Here is a 21,927-nt window from a genome sequence, read left to right as displayed (position 1 = left end):
TGCATGCTCATATCTCATCCATACAATGGAAACACTGGATTCTGACTTAGTGTCCTTGTGTTGAGGGATGAACAACCTCTCTCAGCTGGAGTGAAGGGCCAGTGCAGGAAATGGTGGTTTTGAGGGGCTGGTCTGTGATGACTGGGGAAGCTGCCCCAGGACAGTCCCATGAACATGGGCACACACCAGACCCTGCTCTGCTGGTCCTTCAGGGCTCTCCCAGGAGGCCTGGCTGGGAGAGGACACTGCTGTGTGCCAGCCCTGCACACTCACACACTTCAGCTGTTCACTGGTGTTTTCTTCTCTGGGGCATTTGCCAGTTCAGCCCTCCCACCCCCTCCTGAATTGTGCCAGCCCCCTGCCCTCTCCCCAGCCCAGCCCAGCAGAGCAGCCACACTGGAACTGGTCCCACAGCAGTGGGGACCAGTGAGAATGAAGGACAGTGAGAATGTTCATCCAGCCGGCACGCTGAGAGGATCTCCAGCCCAGGCAGCTTGCAGACCCAGCTCCAGACTTGCCCCCCAGGACAGCATGAGACGTTTGGCCTACGGGATGCTCAGGAAGGTCCTGCTGCCACAGTGCCAGGGCCACCTGCCCCAAGCTGCCACCTGCAGCAAAGGGTTTCTGTGTCCGTGTCTTCTCTGCACACATACAGTGCCCCACTCCTCCTGGAACATCCCATTTCCCCATAGAGCCCTTTCCCAAGAGAACTTATCTGTGCTGACCTGGTCAGTTGTTCCTGCACCCCCTTCCCATGCTCCATACAGCCCCGAGCTGGTGGTGCTGCTCTGCAGAGCAAGTGGACTGTGGTGCCCAGGGCCATGGGGTGAGTCCGCAGACTCATACTGGTCAGGATGGGAGAAAGAACCAGCTCAGGGTGGCTCCTGCTCACTCAGCACACAGACATGGCTCTTGCAGCTCCACAGATCTCAGAGAGACCAAACAAGTCAGTGCAGGGTCCTTTATTTCATTTAAACACACAGAGAGTACGGCTCTTTATTCACACAAACACTATGGGACACACCAGACAGGTAGACATGGACACAGCCATAAGAAGACAAATAATGTTTGAACTAGTAATGTGTGATATTACAACTGACATGCAGAAGAAGAAGGTCAGTTCATTAATGCTTTAGAGAATCGAACAGTAATCAGTTTCCCTATAGACTCCTTGAGCTCCTGATTCCTCATACTGTAAATGAGGGGGTTCACTGCTGGAGGCACCACCGAGTACAGAACAGACACCACCAGATCCAGGGATGGGGAGGAAATGGACGGGGGTTTCAGGTAGGCAAACATGGCAGTGCTGACAAACAGGGAGACCACGGCCAGGTGAGGGAGGCAGGTGGAAAAGACTTTGTGCCGTCTCTGCTCAGAGGGGACCCTCAGCACGGCCCTGAAGATCTGAACATAGGACAGCACAATGAAAATGAAACACATGAAAGTTAAAGATCCACTGAACTCAAGAAGCCCAAGTTCCCTGAGGTAGGTATCTGAGCAGGAGAGCTTGAGCATCTGGGGGATTCCACAGAAGAACTGGTCCATGGCATTGCCCTTGCACAGTGGCAGTGAAAATGTATTGGCCGTGTGCAGCAGAGCATTGAGAAACCCAGTGACCCAGGCAGCTGCTGCCATGCAGACACAAGCTCTGCTGCCCAGGAGGGTCCCGTAGTGCAGGGGTTTGCAGATGGCAACATAGCGGTCGTAGGACATGATGGTGAGAAGAGAATGTTCTGCTGTAGCATAGAACATGAAAAAAAAGATCTGGGCAGCACATCCTCTGTAGGAGATGGCCCTGGAATGCCACAGGGAGTTTGCCATGGACTTGGGGACAGTGGTGGAGATGGAGCCCAGGTCGAGGAGGGAGAGGTTGAGGAGGAAGAAGTACATGGGGGTGTGGAGGTGCTGGTCACAGGCTATGGTGGTGATGATGAGGCCGTTGCCCAGGAGGGCAGCCAGGTAGATGCCCAGGAAGAGCCAGAAGTGCAAGAGCTGCAGCTCCCGTGTGTCTGTGAATGGCAGGAGGAGGAATTGGGTGATGGAGCTGCTGTTGGACATTTGCTGCCAGTAGGCATAGGGCACTGTCATAGGAGCAAAAGACAGTGACAAGTTAGGACAGACTTCTCTGAGGAAATTAAAGCATTTCTCAGATTCCCTCCCCTGCTCCACACCCCCTTGTCCTTTTCCAGACCTTCCTCCAGCTCCGTGTCTGAGCCCTGCCTGGTGCTGGCTGGAGGTGCCATGAGGAGCAGGGCCTGTGCCCGCTGGCTGCCGAGGAGTCAGCCCTGTTCTGCAGTGCGGGGCATGGGAACGGGGCGGGGCTGGAGCCCGTTCTGGGGTTCAGCTTTGTCAGATGGAACCAAAACATGTCTCACCCTTTCCTAAGGTCTCAGCATCCACGTTTGGCCCAAGACACACACAGCTCATTTCACAAACCCAACAGCATTTTCTCTGTTGCAGCATCTCTGCGCTTCTCCATGGGTCTTTCAGATAACACACAGAGGCTGTAGGACAGGTTTGAATCCTGGACAAAAGGTCACTTCTTGGAAGGAAACCTCAATGAGACACACGGGAGTTCCAATGAAGGCATTTGATTCAGGGAGACTCAGCTCACTCCCCAGCCCCACAGACTGCATTGCCCACAGCCCAGAGGGCAGAGCAAAGCTGGGACACGTGTTCCCATGGACACACCTGCAGGAAAGGACCCACAATATCAGGCTGTGACTCTGCAGCTGAAACTCCCATCCCCAGAGAGCCTGACAGCAAGAACAAGATCCCAACAGCAGTGACCCAGAGCAGGGGAGCAAGAAGGACAATGCGGTGAGGGTGGGTGTGAGAGAGGCCAGGGCAGAGGCAGCCGGGCACTCAGACAGCGTCACCCTTCCCCAGCTGTGCAGCCACCTCCCAGACACCAACATTGCCGGGCAGCTGCTCTCAGCCCCTGTGCTCTGCAGAGGAACTGGAGCTCTGGCTGCACAGGAGCTGCTTCATGCCTTGGAGCCCCTGGCCCTGAGGGCAGAGGCTTTGCTGGGTGGGACAGGAGGCCAGGGGGCAGCTCACAGGAGGGATCTGCACTGCAGGGGATCACAGGGACTTTTCTGTGTTCTCCCTCCCATAACAATTCGAGGTTCAGTTTCCTCCCATGTCTGATCATTTCCCTGCTGCCCGGAGATTCTCCCCCTGGGAGGTGTCTCCCTGTCCATGTCTCTTCCCTGTCAGAGCTCACAGACCCCATCCCACCCTCTGTGCCCTCCCCCTGGCCCTACAGGTCCTGCCTGTTCACAGGGCACTGCCTGGGGGCATCTTCCTGTTTGCAGTCTGGAAAACAGGACAGGTCAGACTAGGCTGACGGGTCCAGCCAAGGTGATGCAGGTGCTGTGCACAGGCAGAGGGGTGGTGAAGGGATGTTATGAGCCTTCTGGCAGATGTACTGATCACTCACAGTTGCAGTTCTGGAGTCTCAGTGACCTGTCTAAGCATGAGAGCTCATTTTTACTTTATCCTTTCCTGCACCCCCACCACTTGGGATAGGAAACTGAAAAGAAAGGCTCAGGAAAGCTCCTTTTCTGTCTGGTAATCCTTGCACTGATCTTGTCCTTGAGGCATCCCCTTGGAAAAATCTTGGGGTGATCTGGAGCTGTGAGCAGCCCTGACCCACACAGCACCCTCTCCACAGCAGAAACACATTTCCTGCCCTATAGCGTTTGCTCCTTCATGTGACATCTTCTCCCCTCAGTATTGTTGGGATCTCCCCGGGCAGGCTGAGCGCTGACCCTGGCAGGCGGCAGAGTCCCTGTCCTGGCACAGCCCTGGGGTGCAGGGACCCTGTTCTGCAGGACAGCCCTGGGCACCCCTGGAAGCTCCCCCTGCAGTCACCCTCAGCAGAAGGTGCCATGATGCCCTTTCCCATTGATGATGCCGCAGGGAAGCCCTGCTCTGGAGTGTGTTCTTCTCTACAGCAGAGATACTGTGAGAGAGACCTGACAGACTGTGGGATGTATCATCTTTAGGGTCTCTCTCCAGGAAATGCAGCAGTATTGTCCAACAGCCAGAGACTTACCGTGTAAGGACTGTGAAGATTTGTCTCTCAATGAGCCCTCAGCAACGAACCACCTACATTGCCTTTCCCCTCTCTGTGCCTGACTCCTGTGCCCTCAGTGCTGCAGGCAGAGCCCTCAGCCCTGCTGCGCTGTGCAGAGGAGCTGCTCCTGGGCAGAGCTGTCTCTCTGCAGCGCTGCCGCTTGCCAGGAGCTCCCTCTGTCCCAGGAGCCCAGCCCAGCTCAGCAGCACAGGAGCAGCCCCTCATGTCCCTTTCTCTGTCCCCTCTGGGCTCCCTCCACATGCCTCTGGGGCTCCAGGGGCACAACTTCAAAGTTGAAGTAATCAGTGATGTTGATTCTCTCTCCTCTTCAGAGACACTTCTTTCCAGTACTATATATTTAGTTTTAAAAAAATAAATCACTATGAGAATCATATTTTCTTGTCCCATCCTTACATAGGACACGAGGAATGCTACAGCAAATTATCTAATTTCTGCAAACTGGGGGAGAAATATCTTCAGTTGAATGAACTTAGGCATTTTGTTCTGCTTTTATACTCTTAGGTGCAAAGGGACATTCATCAGTCTTTGGCCATGTCATGTCTGTGCTCTGAGGCAAAGCCTTTGCACACATGGGCTCTTGGACACTTGGTACCAGGTTTCTTGTGGGCAGGTCAGAGCTGGGCTGGTGCCACAGCTGGGGTGGTTCAGCCCAGATGTGAGGCAATGGCCTCAGCCAGGGACCTGCCTGGGGGAGCTGGAGCTGCCAGTGCTGCAGACAGAGCTGTGACACGGATGGAATGAACTGCCAGGCAGGGTGGCAGAAGTGAGTTCATCTGGTCTGCAAGGACAGCAGCCTCCAAGCACAGAACAGCCCAGATCAGAACTCAGTCTAGACCTCTAAGGCAATTCAAGGGCCCATAATGAGCTGTTACTACTGCAGGAACAGTTAAAGGAGAAACAAAGACACTGCGTAGCCATTGATGAATTTAATAAGGGAAAGAGGTGAGAATCCCTGTGTCTTCTTGTCCTCCATCTTCACCCGCATGTGTCCCAGGACTGTGTGACTGGAGACAGGAATCTGGAGAACAATCAGCTGAGGATGGGGATCAAGTCAGGGATCACTGGAACTAACACAACCCTTTCCAGTCTATGGGACAGCAGGGGCAGCATCCCAGGAGCTGAGACAGCAGGACGATGTCACAGGGAGGCCACTCTCCACCATCTTGGAAAGCTCATGGAGACTGGGGGGACTCCCTGACCACTGGCAGCTCTCACACAGTGTGTGCACTTTTCAAAATGGCCAATGGGTGAGCAGGGGAACTAAGGGCTGTGCCCCAGAACATGTCCACTGGGACCCCATTTCTGGGTGTCTGGAAGAGAAGGTGATGGGGTTTACCCAGGGCATGCTGTGTCTGTCTGTGCTCTTTGTTTTCTGTGAGGAAAGTACGGGGTTGTGGATGTGGGGAGAACACTGATGGTCTGTTACCTGGAAGTCAGCAAGGACTCAGCATCATCCCCTGCAATATTCTTGTGTCCAAGGTAGGACATTATGGTCTGTGTCAGTGTGCAAGTAGATTGGTAAGAACCCATCTCGATGGTTGGGCTTGGAAAGGTGCTATAGAAAGGAAGAAATTTTCCATTCCTGAGGACAGTCAAGCACTGGAAGCTGTTTCCCAGGAGTGTGCATCCACTCTACATCAGAAAGTTACCAAGATGTGTTTGTATCGACCCCTCACTAATCTGGTCTGACCCTGCTTAGTGCAGGAGGCTGGTCAAGATAACTCCTGAGGTCCCTCTGAGCCTGAATGATGCTATCTTTTCATCCCCTTCATGTTTTTGATTTGGAGAAATCTCTCAGGTGCTCTGATCATAGAAATAATTCGCCTGAGGTGCAGGACTGCTTTACAAGTAACTGTAAACTGCCCTGATCACAACTTTTGCATCCCCTTTCTTTTGCCCCAACCCAGGGTCGTCTTGTTTGCTGTCCTAATACCCTTCCAGAAAGAACTGCCCATCCGGTTAGTCTTTCAGAGCAGGTTGCTCTACAGGTGTCATCATCCATGTACAGAGTCTGCACATCAGCCAGGCAGCAAAACCATCATTATAGAAATGGAGATGAGGATCTTGACCAGCTCCTTGAACCCAGATACTAGCATGACATGTCTGCTGAGATTCCAGGGAACACCTGTACTTTAAGAACACAGAAGTGTGAATTCTTGCTGAGTATCCTGACTCATCTCCTGACCCATGTGGTGCTCCAGGTTGTTAAGAGAATCAAAACCAACACTTTGCCTGGGGTAAATTAATTTTACAGTCTGTCACACAGGGCAGCTGAATTGGGCTCAAAACTCCAGTCTCTGCTGCACTACCCTATCCATAGGTTTTTATGTAAGTGGTTCAGATAAAGGATGGTCTGTCAAAAGTCACCCTTTGTGTCCCCAGGTGCTCATGTGCCTTTCCAGAGAGTGGCAGGAGTTGGATCTTTTTCTCAGGAGAAACTCCTTAATGAAAAGACCCAGGTATGGGAGTGACTCAACAAGGTTTTATTGCCATTCACTCACCATCAGATTTGATATATTTGGTGCTTTTCTGTGATAACACCTGCACAGATGACCACAAAAAGACAACAGCTTCATAAGAGATGGTTACAAAGGCCCTGTCATGAATAAAGAAAGCTCAGCAAGAGCTCTGGAGCTAGCAAGGAAAATTATAACAAGCACCAGGAAGAACCAAGAAGCTCAAGGACTCTTCTGAAGAGCGGGAGGCCTTGAGCAACAGTGATTGGCCATGTGTGGTGTGGCAAAGAGGGTCAGGGGATGTGAGGTAAAGGGTGATGGCTGATGACTTCAGCAAATCCTTACAACCAGGTCTGAGCTGAAGTGGAATGTGGTTGATGTCTGGGGGTTGAGGGGGAATAAGAAGCAGATTTTTGGGGGTAGGCTTCCCTCGGACTAATCATACATGGCAGTGCCATTTGCATGCTGTGGGCATGGCTGTGCCTGGGAGATGGGGAATGGCTGCTGCTGGGGTGTTTGTGCTCAGTCATGGCCCATGAGCTGACCCTGCTCTGCTCCTCTCTTACACTGCCCACACTTGGATGGACCTCAGGAATCATCCATGAGCCTGATGGATGCATGAACCTCCTGGAGTGATGGGGTGTGGATCCAAAGAGAGAATTCAAGCAAGTTTGGGACTGGGACAGCTCAGGTGATTGGTGACCATTGCCAGGTGTATGAAAGAAGCTGGATGAGTTGTGAGGAGCTCACAGGCATTTCCAGCCCCACAGAAAACCAGAGCCTTGCAGTTAAAGCAACAGCACTTGACATAAAACCCTCCCCCAAAACACAAAACATTCACAATGACCACAGGAAAAGCCTTGGAAGACATTTGAGAAAAATCTACCAGGTCCCAGGGGTCAGGGCTCAGCCATTCTGGTGATGATGAACAAGCATCAAGGGCTGACGTGGCATCAGAGCCACCTCCACATGGCCCTCACCACCTGTAACAAGTGTCTCCAAGTCTTTCCTTCACCAGCCTCCAGGGACAGGGACCTGCACTGGTTGTTTCCTTCACAGCTGTGTCACTGATGGCCCTTCGTGGGGTCCCACACACCCTCAGAAACTTGGATTTGTTTCTGCCTTTCACTTCATTAGAGGTTTGTTCATTCTCTCAGTAGCTGCAGTTCAGGATCATGGCAGCAGAGGGCTCATTGACATTGTAAGTAGTCTTACAAGCCAATGCTCTGTGCATCATTTTCCTAAAGGCTTCAAGTCTGGTGTGGATGATCAGAGAGATTTCACGAACAGCCAAACAGAGAGTATTTCCATGATAAACAGTAATAAAGCCACATTTCTTATATTTCCGTCCCCCTCCCAAAGCCTTCATTTCTAGAACAGCTGGTATCAACAACCTCCAGTAAATACTGATCTAGAGAATTCCTGATAAAGACTGAATGTATCAGAGTAGTGGGTCCTAAAGCATCATTTGAGCAAGGAGACAGGTCAGGACACCTCAAGAGGAATTGCACAACTCTGGACCAAGACGTGAGTGTTCCTGGGAATCTCAGGTGCCACAGAGCAGTTATATTTGTGTTCATGGAGCTGGCCAAGTGACCCATCTCCTGTTCTGTAATAGTGTCTGAGTTTGCTCAGGTCACCCCTGACTTGAGCCCCATCCACTGCTGGGTGTTCTCCAGACTCCTGTCTTCAGGTACAAAGTCCCAGGGGACCTTGGTGGTGAAGATGGAGGCAAAGAAGCCATGAAGAACCTCAGTCCTGTCTGATTCTACTCTTACAAAGTTCAGCAGCAGGCCCATGTTCCCCCTGTCTATTCTTCTGCTGTAAGGAAGATGTATCAGTTCATCTTGCTGCCCCTGCAGGTACCAAGTCCAGGGCAGCTTTGGCATCATCCCCACATAGGTCGACCAGGTTTCTAAATTCCTCCTTTGCAGCTTCCCCTGTTTCCACCTCCTGGGTGCTGCCTTTGTGTCCTGGACCTCCATCAGTTCAGACGGGTAGTCTCATTACATAAATGCTTCTTTTAATGGGTAATTGAAGAGATCATTGTTGTGCTTGGAGCAGGCTGTCCTGTATGGATTATCAGATTTCCTGAGCTCCATCACCCTTCAGACCGACTTCCATGTCACCACCTCACCCACCATTCCCCAGTATGTCAAAGTCTTCTCCTCTGGAGCCCACCAGGCTGTGCTCTGCTGCTGGCCTTCCTCCCTCCCCTCTGCTACCTGGGACCCCCTGTTTCCTGGTCACAACAGCCACGGTGGACACTGATGTTCACATCCCTCACCAGCTCTTCCTTGTTTCCCAGTTCTCAATCCAGGTGAGCACCACCCTTGTTGCCCACAACGCAGCTGTGTTAAGAAGTTGGCCCAAGATCCTTTGAACTGTTGGCACCTGCAGCTTTGCCAGGCCAGTGACTGTCAGAGCAATTACAGTTACCCTTAGGACCCTGCTCATTGACTGGTGACTTGCTCAGGTTGCTGACAGAAGATCTTTTCCATGATCCAGCAGTTTGTAAAACCCAACGTGCTGTCACCCTGTACTGGGTTTACATGGCAGTCTTGGAACTGGGGTGAGTGTGGCTGTGCTACAGTTGTCACCTCTCTGAGAAGACAACTGGAGTTTGAACAACGTCAGACAGAGACGATTTCAGCTGCTCCAAGATGGACCCACTCCTGCCAAATCTGAGCCACTCAGTGATATGGCAGCACCTCTGGGATATTGTATTTGAGAAACGGTCAAAAATGCTGCACAACAGCAGGTGGGAGAGAGAAGGGAGGAGATGTGAGAGAAAAGCACTGCAGACACCAAGGTCATATCCCATAGGACCCAAGCAGGTCCCTCAGCAGGCCAAAGCTTGCTCTCCTGAAATCCTGCTCTTGGCCTTGTGATCACCTCCCAGGAGCCTCAGCTCCACTTTCCCATCCCTGACTGTTCCATCCTGACCAACTCTTCCTGGTTTGTAAGTGTGAAGTCCCACAGGGCACCTCACCCCACTGACTCCTCAGTCACCCGTGTCAGGAAGATGTTGTCAATGAGCTCCAACCCCTCCTGGATGGCTGGTTCCTTGCAAATATTGAGATATCTCAGGTCAGCCATGAGGGCACTGCCCTGGAAACATGAGGCTTCTTTCATTTGTCTGAAGGAGGCCTCATTCCTCTTCCTCGTCAGTGGTCTGTAGCTGATGTCCAGTGACCACAACCTTGCCCATGTTGTTCTGCCCTCTCATGCTGACTCCTCAACATTCAGCTGACATGGTCTGTCCCCAGGCAGAGCTCCACACATTCCTGCTGCTCTCCCACATGAACGTAGACTTCCTCTCTAAATCCAGATCTCCAGTATTGTGAGCACCAGAGCCCCAAGACCGTACTGTTTCTACAGGAGATGGTATTTATAGTGTCCAATAACTCCTCATGCTGTTATGTTGGGAGAGACATCCCTATCAGGATAAACAATCTGCATGCAAACATTAACATCTGAGCAAATGGAGCTTCAGTCAAGGGAGATTCCAGACCTTGAGAAAATCTGAGATTTACCCCAGAGAAAGTTCTTAATTTGTACAAAGAGAAACGAGCAGTGCTGTATCAGGGTGGGACAATAACCCCATCCATCAGGACAGAGCAGGACCTGACACGCTGAGCAGTGACCCTGAGGAGAAGGGCCTGGGCACTCCAAGGTCCCCACACCAGCCCGTGGTGCACGCTCACCATGAACAAGGCAGCTGCACACGGGGCTGCATGAGGAGGAGCGTGGGGACCCAGACACCTGGAGTTCTCATCCCATTCGGTTCAGCACTGGTGTGACCCCACACACACGGGGGTGTGCCAGTGTGCGGCTTCCCAGTTTGGAGAGGCAGGGAGGAACTGGAGAGTGCAGGGCTCTGCCAAGGCAGGTTCAGCACCTTGTGCACATGGTGTGGGATGCTGAGGGACCTGGGCTGCTTTGGCCCAGCAGTGCTTGGGAGGCTGCAGCAGTGCAGGAGTAGCCAGAGAGTGCTTGAAGGGTGGTTTCAGAGGTGGTGGAGGTTTTCTGCCTAGTGGGAAAGAGCATGAGAAAGAAATAATGACACAAAGTGCAGCTGGGGAGGTCCAGGCTGGACATGAGCAGCAAGGAATGTGACTGGAAGGGCAGTGCTGTGGTGGAGCAGGTCAGCAAAGGGAGTCTGCATCAGCCCAAGGCTTTGTGCTTCAAGGAACAGCTGGGGAGGATGCAGAGATCTCAGCAAAGGAAGGAAGATGCTCAGACAAGAGCAAGGTGGGGCAACAGGGGGGATGTCTGCAGCCTGCAGGGAAAGAGGTGCAGGGGATGCCACAGCACAGGACAGGCTGTGGTGGAGATGAGCAAGGGATGTAAAGAGGCTGAAAGCCCCACCAGACATGAGCTCCTTCTCCCCTTGGCTATGGCTGTTGTCTGCACCACTGATGCCTGTGAGGAGACACCTTGTCCTTCCAGCACAGGGGCCTCATGGCCTCCTTGTCCCCAGCCAGGAACCTGGGAGGTGTGGGACCATAGTCCTGCCCTTGGCCTTGCACAGCCCCACATCACACTGTCCAGGAAGGGCCCTGGGCAACGTGGGAGGGACAGGATCTGAATTCCTAGGGCTGGGGGTCAGGGCTTGGCCCTTTGGTTAATGAAACAAATTCAGGTTTACTCAGCATCAGAGCCACCTTTCACTTGCTTACCCTTTGTTCTGCTTCAAGTTTTCTGTCCCAGCTGCCCTGGGGATGGTTTCTCAGTTGTGTCCCTCAGTGGGATTCATTAATATTACAAGAAACTTTGAAGTTTAGATCTGAGTTTGAATTCTTCAAGTTGTCCTCAGGGTCGGAGGTTCATGGACTCTGCACCAAAGCCACCAGAGGGGTCATTAAAGCACCTTGGGCTGCTCCTGTGCTGCTGAGCTGGGCTGGGCTCCTGGGACAGAGGGAGCTCCTGGCAAGCGGCAGCGCTGCAGAGAGACAGCTCTGCCCAGGAGCAGCTCCTCTGCAAAGCGCAGCAGGGCTGAAGGCTCTGCCTGCAACGGGAGACAAGAAAGGCAGAGAGAGGGGAAATGCAGTGTGGGCTGGGAGGTTTTCTGTGAGTTCACAAGGAGAAAAATCTTCACACATAGTAGGTGGGTGGGATTTGCTGATGCTGGTACAACAAACTAGACAGGTAAGGAAAACTGTCAGAAACTTTCTTGTATAGCTAAGGAGGACATGCAGCAGAGCAGGGAATTCCTTCATGAACCATCAGAGGCAGCTGCCTCCTGCTGAGGATGAGTCCAGGTGTGTGAAGCTATTTCTGCACCCAGGGTTGCCCTGCAGAGCAGGGTCCCTGCCAAGGAGATCCCCACAGGTCTGTGTAGAGAAGCTGTAGGTGGAAGGAGTGACCCCTATCAGGGCAGGAAAGGTGCTTCTGCTGTGGAGAGGGTGCTGTGTGGGTCAGCACTGCTCACAGCTCCAGATCACCCCCAGCATTTTTCCAACGGGATGCCTCAAGAAGATCAGTGCAAGGATTACCAGACAGAGAAGGAGCTTTCCTCAGCCTGTATTTCAGTTTCCCAAGGGGTGGGGACTGCAAGAAAGGATAAAATGAAACTGAGACCTCACGTTTTAAAAAATCACTGAGACTCCTGAGCTGCAACTCTGAGTGATCAGTACATCTGCCAGAAGGTTCATAACATCCCTTCACCACCCCTCTGCCTGTGCACAGCACCTGCATCACCTTTGCTGGACCCCTCAGCCTAGTCTGACCTGTCCTGTTTTCCAGCCTGCAAACAGGAAGATGCCCCCAGGCAGTGCCCTGTGAACAGGCAGGATCTGTAGGGCCAGGGGAGGGCACAGAGGATGGGATGGGGTCTGTGAGCACTGACAGGGAAGAGACATGGACAGGGAAACACCTCCCAGGGGGAGAATCTCCAGGAAGCAGGGAAATGATCAGAAATGGGAGGAAACTAAACCTAAAATTAATATGGAGAGGGAGAATTCAGAAATCTCTGTATGATCCCCTGCAGTGCAGATCCCTGCTGTGAGCAGCCCCCTGGCCTCCTGTCCCACCCAGCAAAGCCTCTGCCCTCAGGGCCAGGGGCTCCAAGGCATGAAGCAGCTCCAGTGCAGCCAGAGCTCCAGTTCCTCTGCAGAGCACAGGGGCCGAGAGCAGCTGCCCGGCAATGTTGGTGTCTGGGAGGTGGCTGCACAGCTGGGGAAGGGTGACGCTCTCTGAGTGCCCGGCTGCCTCTGCCCTGGCCTCTCTCACACCCACCCTCACCGCATTGTCCTTCTTGCTCCCCTGCTCTGGGTCACTGCTGTTGGGATCTTGTTCTTCCTGTCAGGCTCTCTGGGGATGGCAGTTTCAGCTGCAGAGTCACAGCCTGATCTTGTGGGTCCTTTCCTGCAGGTGTGTCATTGGGAACATGTGTCCCAGCTTTGCTCTGACCTGTGGGGTGTGGGCAATGCAGTCTGTGGGGCTGGGGAGTGAGCTGAGTCTCCCTGAATCAAATGCCATCATTAGGACTCTTGATTGTCTCCTTGACTTTTCTTTCAAGATGTGAGCTTCCCTCCAGGATGCAAACCTGTCCTACAGCATCTGTGTGTTATCTGAAAGCCCCATGGAGAAGCACAGAGCTACTGTGACAAAGAAAATGCTGTTGGGTTTGTGAGATGAGCTATGTGTGTCCTGGGCTGAATGTGAGGAGCTGAGACGTTAGGAAAGGGTGAGACATGTCGTGGTCTGAGGTGGATCCCTCTGCTCTCAGCAGTGCCTGGTGACTTTTCAGGGTAACATGGGAGTGTGATCAGGCTCCATCTCATAAAAGCGCCAGGCCAGGGCAGCTGGAGCAAGACAGAGGGACAGAGCAGCTGCCCTCACTCTGCACTGACCCACAGGCATCCTCTGGTCTCACAGGACTCGCTCTGTTCTCGCTGAGTGCAGCAGAAATGCTGAGGGTTTCTGACACCCAACAACACTCCCCAGGGTTGGAGGGCAGAAGGAGCTGTAGAAACACCACACCTCTCCAACTCAGTTTCTCAGGCCTGGGGGTACAGATGCTGACAGTCCCTTCTGCACCAGGAGCGGTTCCAGCTGACAAAGCTGAACCCCAGGACTGGCCCCTGCCCACCCAATCACACAGGGTCAGGCTGACTGCTCAAGAGCCCCTGGACAGAGACCCTGCTATTTATTGCACACTCATCCAGCACCCACGAGGGGTCCAGCCAGCACAGTCTCCTGGAAAACGAAAAGTGTCTCTTTGTGGGAGAGTCTGTGGGAAATGGCTTTGGTTTCTCCCAGAGTAGTTTCACATAAATTGTCTCTGTCCTTTCCTCCTATGACAGGTCCTCATGCCCACAGGCAGCAAATGTCCAACAGCAGCTCCATCACCCAGTTCCTCCTCCTGCTGTTCACAGACACACGGGAGCTGCAGCTCTTGCACTTCTGGCTCTTCCTGGGAATCTACCTGGCTGCCCTCCTGGGCAACGGCCTCATCATCACCACCATAGCCTGGGACCAGCACCTCCACACCCCCATGTACTTCTTCCTGCTCAACCTCGCCCTCCTCGACCTGGGCTCCATCTCCACCATTCTCCCCAATTCCATGGCCAGTTCCCTCCGGGACACCAGCACAATTTTATACACAGGATGTGTTGCCCAACTCGTTTTTTATTCTTTCTGTGCTTCAGCAGAATATTTTCTTCTCACCATCATGTCCTACGACCGCTACGTTGCCATCTGCAAACCCCTGCACTACGGGACCCTCCTGGGCAGCAGAGCTTGTGTCCACATGGCAGCAGCTGCCTGGGCCACTGGGTTTCTCAGTGCTCTGCTGCACACGGCCAATACATTTTCACTGCCCCTGTGCAAGGGCAATGCCCTGGGCCAGTTCTTCTGTGAAATCCCCCAGATCCTCAAGCTCTCCTGCTCACACTACTACCTCAGGGAACTTAGGTTGCTTTTGGTTAGTGCCTGTTTATTTTCTATGTGTTTCATTTTTGTTGTGCTGTCCTATGTGCAGATCTTCAGGGCCGTGCTGAGGATCCCCTCTGAGCAGGGACGGCACAAAGCCTTTTCCACCTGCCTCCCTCACCTGGCCGTGGTCTCCCTGTTCCTCAGCACTGTCATGTTTGCCTACCTCAAGCCCCCCTCCATCTCCTCCCCATCCCTGGATCTGGTGGTGTCTGTTCTGTACTCGGTGGTGCCTCCAGCAGTGAACCCCCTCATCTACAGCATGAGGAACCAGGAGCTCAAGGATGCCCTGTGGAAACTCATATCGTAGTGTTTTCTGAAACAATCAACTGCCCATCTGCTTCTGCATAGGAGTTTTAAACTTACTTATTACAGGCTCAGCCGATCAACTGGATTTTCTGTTTTGGTGTGTTCGGTTTTTATTGTTATAATGTTTTCATCCTCTTTCCAATTCTCTGTCTGCTTTTCTTTTATAACCACTGGCTGTATAAATGAGGAGCCGTGCTCTCCTTTTGTTTAAACAAAATAAAGGTTCTTAGAGTGACTTGTTTTTCACTGTATCCCTCCTGCAGGGCTATTTTGGAGCTGCAGGGACAGTTCCTGTGTGCGTGGGTAGAAGGGAAAAGAGTTCAGCATGGCAGCACTGCCAGGGAGCACCAGTGCTTGGTCTTCCAGAGCTGTTCTGGTTCCACTCCCACACTCTCCTTCTCATCCCTTGTGTTGGTGCAAGGCCTGAGTGCTCTGGCAGCTTGGTCCCCGTCCTGCTGTGTGTCAGTGCTGTGAGCGCAGGCAGGGACAGGCAATGGGCACTGCTGTGACAGAGCTGGGCTCACAACAGCCTTTCCAGATAGAAAGGTGATCTCCTCGGGGCAGGGCCTGAAGGTTTAGGTCTTTTTAGAAACCTTCTCTCAAGAACATGCCCACAAAAGTGGCCACAGATGCAAACCCCAGGGCACAGCTGAACAGTGTGTGCGTGCAGGGCTGGCACACAGCAGTGTCCTCTCCCAGCCAGGCCTCCTGCCAGAGACCTGCAGGACCAGCAGAGCAGGGGCTGGGCTGTGCCCCTGTGCACTGGACTCCCAGGGCAATCACCATGGACTGGCCCCTCACAACCACCATTTCCAGCACTGGCCTCTCACCCCAGCTCAGAGTTCTTTGTCCCTCCATGGAATTACGCTGAATGAATAGGTCAGAGGTCCATGTTTGCATTGTACAGATGAGATGTGAGCATGCACATCATCTATGTGAGGCGATATGAACTCAAGTCAGTACAAACACCATCAGCTATTCCTTGTGGTTCTATGAAGGCCTGTGAGACAGTTTATTGAGGTCACATCGTGTTGGGACTAATATCCCATAGGAAACCACCAGAATGCAGCACTTGGATGTGCTTCCTTGAACCAATGTCCATTCCTGATGATGAGGGACATCAAAGATAAATGTAGAACACGGTGACACACCATAGGGCTGAGGTGCCTCCCATCCTTTGGGTATAGGAACAGGAGCGCAGAGAGATACTGTGACTCCTGCCTCTGTGTCAAAAAGGGAAAGTGTCTGTCCCTGAATATCTCAATGTGTTTTAAGAATCCATGAGGCCAGCTCAGATGTGGACACCTGACAGAACCCTGATATTTCTGTGTGTGACTCCAGGGACACACCCCATTGGCACAGTGAGATTCCTCTCAACTGCCTTGGACAGGCTCATTGCAAGTGTCCCTGTTTGCTGTATCACCTTTGCCATCCTCATCCCATGCTGTTCTACACAGTCCTACACCTGCCCCTCTTTCTCTCTGGGAAATTCTGGATTGTGGTCTCAAAAGTGCCAGAGTAATCAGAGAGGATCAGAGGTTCCCTCAGAAAGGCAGACGTCAAACCCATCTTCAAGAATGGCAGGAAGGAGAACTGGGAGAATGACAGGCTGGTCAGCCTACGTCTGTCCCTGGGAGGGTGACGAGTCACATTCTCCTGCAGCCATCTCCAGGCAGTTGTAGGACAAGGAAGGGATTGCTGAACCCAGATGGGCAGGGGAAAGAAAGGCATGTTGTGTACATGGAGTTTTGCAAGGCCCCAGACATGGTGTCCTGTGGTGGCCTTAGAGCAGATTGGGAAGATCTGGGATAAAGATGTGGATATTGTGATGGGTGGGAAGTTGTCTGGATGACCAAGCCCAAATATCATCAGTGGTACAAAGTCCTGTGTTTAGCTGGTTTCCAGTGGCATCCCTCAGTGATGAGTACTGGGGCCAACACTGTCGAATGTCTTTATTCTGCCTCTTCATTATGTCATGGAGTGCATTTTCAGCTCCTTTGTGGATGCTGGAAAGCTGGGCAGAGGCCTAAAACAACCTCACCTGGTGGACCCTGCCTTGAGCAGGAGAGTGAGACAAGATGATGTTCAGTGCTCTCTTCAAATCTGAGTTATTCTAGGATTCAATGAATCTTTGCCTTGGAGAGGTGTTTGAAGACAGAAGATGTAGTCCTTACCAGTTAAAAGAATGAATCCTGCCTGCAATTGCTAAACTAAAATATGTAAATCCTCTCAGTTGTGGTCAGTCTGCTCCTCTAATAAATATAAAAGTGACTTTTAAAACACCTAATCAGAACCTGCAAAGAATACTGTCCTTGCAGTGCAGACACTCTGGAGTCTGCACAATTAGTTGAGCCTTGTTTTAACATCTGTCTCAAGACTGTTACATCAAGTGTCTTTTAGCTGAACTTTGCTCCTTATACAGTCATAATAATACTAAAATACACATTCCTAGGATGGGGGACCCAGGCTCAGCCCAGGACCCTTCCTCAACAAACACAGATGGAGGAAGAAGAGAGAAAAGAGGCAGAAGCAGAGGTATAAATGGCCCAGTGTAAATACAGCAGCTCCTCTGAGGAACGTTTCTCCACTCAAATCCTTGATAGGAAATCTATTGGATAAATTTGATGAAAGCAGCTCAGTTTGATCTGCTCACACACTGGACCACAAGGAGGGTGATGGCTGGGTACGATGCCATGTGGTCACTTGTGTCTCAGGAACTCATAGTCCAGTAGGAAGCCAATGGCTGTGCAGGGCACTGTGAGGTCACTTCTGCCTCTGCAGGGGATAGGCCAACAGCAGGAACATGGCTGGGAAAGGACTGTGAGGTCACACACACCAGACGAGCAATCGGGCCCAATCAGCATGGCTTTGTGAAAGGCAGGTCCTGCTTGACCAGCCTGATCTCCTTCTATGACAAGGTGACCGGCTGAGCAGATGAGGGAAAGTCTGTGGTGGGGAGTGAATCCGCCACACAGGCTGTGGGTGTTGTGTCCTTAGACTGCAGTAAAGCCTTTGACACCGTATCCCACAGCATCTCCTGGAGAAGCTGCAGCTCATGGCCTGGATGGTGTATCTGCGATGGCTAAAAAACCGGCTGGAGGGCTGGGCCCAAAGAGTTGTGGTGAACAGAGCCAAATCCGATTGGTGGCCGGTCATGAGTGGTGTCCCCAGGGCTCAGTATTGGGGCCAGTTCTGTTTGATCTCTTTATCAGTGATCTGGATGAGGGGATCTAATGCACCCTCAGTAATTTTGCAGATGACACCAAATTGGTTGGGAATGTTCTCCCGATGGAGAGTAGGAAGGGTCTACAGAGAGATCTGGACTGGGCAAAGTGATGACCTGAGGGAAAATATTTGAGGCTTAACAAGGCCAAGTGCCAGGTCCTGCACTTGCAGCACAACAACCACAGGCAGCACTACAGTCTTGGGGAAGAGGGGCTGGAAAGCTGCCTGGAAAAGAGGGATCTGGGGTGTCGATTGAGCCAGCTGAAGGTGAGGCAGCATGTGCCCAGGTGGCCAAAATGCCACCAGAATCCTGGCTTGCATTAAGAGTAGCACAGCCAGCAGGACCAGGTTAGTGATTGTCTCATTGTACTTGGCGCTTGTGAGGTCCCACCTCAAATACTGTGGTTGGTTTCGGGTCCCTCACTATAGGAAAGACCTTGAGGTGCTGGAGCAAGTTCAGGGAAGGGCAATGGTCCTGGTGAAGAGGCTTGAGCAAAAGTCTGATGAGAAGTGGCTGAGGAAACTGGTGCTGTTTAGTCTGAAGAAAAGACGGCTGAGGGGAGACCTTCTCACTCTACAACTACATAAAGGAGGTTGGAGCATGGAGAGTGTTGGTCTCTCCATGTCTGTCCTGTACTGAGGACCCCAGAGCTGGACACAGGACTCCAAGTGGGGTCTCACCAGAGTGAAGCAGAGGAGCAGAATCTCATCCCTTGACCTGCTGGTCATGCTCCTTTGGATGCAGCCCAAGATATGGTTGGCCTTCTGGACTGCAAGCGCACATTGCTGGATCCTGTCCAGTCTTTCACCCACCAGTATCCCCAAGTCCTTCTCATCAGGGCTGCTCTCAATCCCTTCATCCCCAGCCTGTACTGATACCAGGGGTTGCCCCAACCCAGGTGCAGGACCTTGTGTTTGGCCTTGTTCAACCTCAGGAGACTCACATGAACCACTTCTTCAGCTTATCCAGGTTCGTCTGAATGGCTGCTGTCCCTCAGGTGTATCAGCAACACCACTCAGTTTGGTGTCATCTACAAACTTGCTGAGGGTGCACCTGATCCCACTATGTCATTGATGAAGACATTAAACAGTACTGATCCCAGTATGGACCCCTGAGGGACACCACTTGTCTCCAGTGTCCATCCAGACACTGTGCCATTGACCACCACTCTCTGGGTGCAACCATTGAGCCAGTTCCTCACATACTAAACAGTCCAGTCATCGAATCTGTATCTCTGCAATTCAGAGAGAAGGGTGTTGTGAGGGACCATGTCAAAGGCTTTACAAAAGTCCAGATAGATGACATCCATAGCCCGCCCTTTGTCCAGTGATGTAGTTACTCTATTGTAGAAGGCCACTGGGTTAGTCAGGCAGGACTTGCCCTTGGTGGAGCCCTGCTGGCCATCTCAAATCACCTCCCTGTCCTCCTTGTGCCTTAGCACAGCTTCTAGGAGGATCTGTGCCATGATCTTCCAAGCACAGGTAAGAGGCTGACAGGTCAGTAGTTTTCAGGGTCCTCCTTTCTACAGCAGAGAAACACTGCCACACAGCACAGCTTGGAACGTGGAGAGTGGACATGAGGAAGAAGAAATGTCCCTCAAAGGGCAGTGCTGTGGCACAAGAAATCATCCAGAAGGAGCACGAGATCAGTCCATCTTCTTGTGATTCAAGGAACAGAGCATAAGAGTGGAGGCACACCAGTCAATGTATGGAAATACCAGGGTGAGAGCAAGGGGAGGAAGCAAGATGGGTGTCTACAGCCTGCAGGGAAACAGAAGCAGCTGTGGGACAGTGTAGGACAACCTGTGGTGGAGATGGCAAAGGGCACTGGCAAGGCTGGATGTCACCAAGAGAACCCAAGTCTTTGTCCCCTTGGCTATGGCAGTGGCCTCTGCCACCAAGGCCTGTGAGGAGACATGTTGTCCTGAGGCACTGGGACACCTGATGGCCTCCTTGCACACCCTCAGGAAGGCTGGGAACTGTCACAGCATTGTCCTTCACTCAGCACCACACAGCCCACATCCCCCTGGCCCAGGAAGAGCCCTGAGCAATGTGTGAGGGACAGGATCTGCCTTCCCAGGGGCTGGGGGTCAGGCCTTGGCCTCTCTGCTTCACCCAGCTAAACCAGGGTTTTCTCAGCACCTCAGCTGCCTGCACATTTCCCTTTGTTTATCTGCCACCATGGCCTCCAATCCTCTGCTCTAACGAGTCCCTGGGGAGGCTTTGCTGGTACTTGCCCTCAGTGGAACTCATTAATACTTCAAGGTACTTAGTACTTTTTTCTTCTGGCTTTGACTTCTGGAAAGGTTTGTGCAATCTCCTCTCAGCCTCTGAGAAATGTTCAAGGACTCAGCATCAAATGCACCATGGGGTTCATTACACTGAAGAAACCCCTAAGAAACCATTTCTTTTCCTGTAATCATCTTCTAGTCTTGTACTGTGAATTAAAGAATGTTCTTTGTGTATATTATGGAGAAAGATTTCAAAAAGCTACTGATAAAAATGTCCTTCTGTTGAAAAGGGTGTATTTCATTACTGTTCAGTTTGGAGAAGTGCTGACTGCAGCATTATCTGATGTTGATCCAGGGTCTCTCCTAAGGAGGTCTGGACTGGCTGGAGAAGCTGTCCCTTGAGCTCTCACACCATGTGCACAACCTTGCTCCTCACCTCCCCAACCCCATCGTTTCTCTCGTTGGCCCCCTGGGCCTTGCATCCCTTTTCCTTACACCAGACTTCTCCACTGCAGTCTGCAGCTGGATGTGCCGGCTCCTTTGCACCAGCTCCCACCTGCTCTCCTTGGAGACCTGGCTGCACACAGCAAAGAGGGACTTTGCTTTACCTTTGAACAAACAAAATACAACTGATGAGATCCATGATTAACAGAAAACACATTCCTCAACTGTACACCAAGGACAAACTGCCACCACTGAGGTTCACCTTCTCCAAGGCAGAATAATGCAAGAAATGTTGTAGACAGGAAGATAATTATAAAATAAACACAATAAAAGAGTTGGCTAAAGACAGAATTAGACAGACTACAGAAAGACAAGGCAACTTTTAACTCCTTGAAGCTGAAAGCAGCAACTGGACTGTTGACAAGTGCCTGAGTGATCAAACAGTGAGAGGAAGGGAAACCCAGATAGCAATCGCAAGTGCTTGTGTGCAGATCAGCTGCTGGAAATAGGACTTCAGACATGGTCAGTTTAGTTAGGGCAGGAGGAAACACCTGGAGGATGAGGGAGATCAGATGCACAGATAACAGAGAGAGTGCTGAGAAGGCAAATGTTGTGGAGGATCAGAAGTTCTCCTCTTGCTCTTAATGCACATTCTGAAAAGTCTCTTTCTTATCTCTTTGGAAAACACTGGTATTTAAAGTATTCAAAACAAAGAAAGGAGAATTACAACACCAACAGCGTTTGATACTTAAAGCTGCAAGAAGACATTTCGTTCACTCTACATCTTTCATTTAGTCTGTTTTTCTCTCCATTTTTTTAAAATGTTCTCTAGATTTCTCTCCTACCAAAGCCTTCAGCATTAAGAATGATAATCCTTGTGTCTTACACAGAGTCGAAGGCACCAAACAATCCACTGCCATGGACTGTCAGTGCCACTTTTCACCCCTGGCACACAGTGAGTCCTGCTGGAAGCTCTTGGCCACTCTTGCCTGATGGAGGAAAGAACGACAAAAAGGTTAATTGAACTGTTCTCTTTTTAGATTATCATGTTGACAGTGACCTCAACAGATCTGTGTTATCTGTCTATGTGATCATAAGGTAAAAAATATATTTATTTGTTGGCAAATGTATAGTAAAGTATATATTTGTGTCCAGTTACTCAGCAAAATACATATCCTACCAGCACTCTGAATGGAAGAATCTTTCTTCTGAGAAATTGCTC

At 51.6% G+C, this 21,927-nt stretch overlaps 2 protein-coding genes across 2 annotated transcripts; one reads left to right on the top strand and one right to left on the bottom strand.

Moving 5' to 3' along the window:
• Positions 1–1,116: 1,116 nt before the first annotated feature.
• LOC136113477 (olfactory receptor 14J1-like) lies at positions 1,117–2,058 on the bottom strand. Its single transcript, XM_065858650.2, has one exon. It carries the CDS (start codon positions 2,056–2,058, stop codon positions 1,117–1,119), a length of 942 nt encoding a protein of 313 aa, XP_065714722.2.
• An 11,788-nt stretch (positions 2,059–13,846) lies between these two features.
• LOC139829002 (olfactory receptor 14J1-like) lies at positions 13,847–14,806 on the top strand. The gene has a single exon (XM_071814155.1). It carries the CDS (start codon positions 13,862–13,864, stop codon positions 14,804–14,806), a length of 945 nt encoding a protein of 314 aa, XP_071670256.1. The 5' UTR covers positions 13,847–13,861.
• Positions 14,807–21,927: the final 7,121 nt, after the last annotated feature.

The sequence above is a fragment of the Patagioenas fasciata genome, chromosome 12, assembly GCF_037038585.1.
Source record: "Patagioenas fasciata isolate bPatFas1 chromosome 12, bPatFas1.hap1, whole genome shotgun sequence".
NCBI classification, from domain to species: domain Eukaryota; kingdom Metazoa; phylum Chordata; class Aves; order Columbiformes; family Columbidae; genus Patagioenas; species Patagioenas fasciata.
This window is presented reverse-complemented; position numbering and strand designations above follow the sequence as displayed.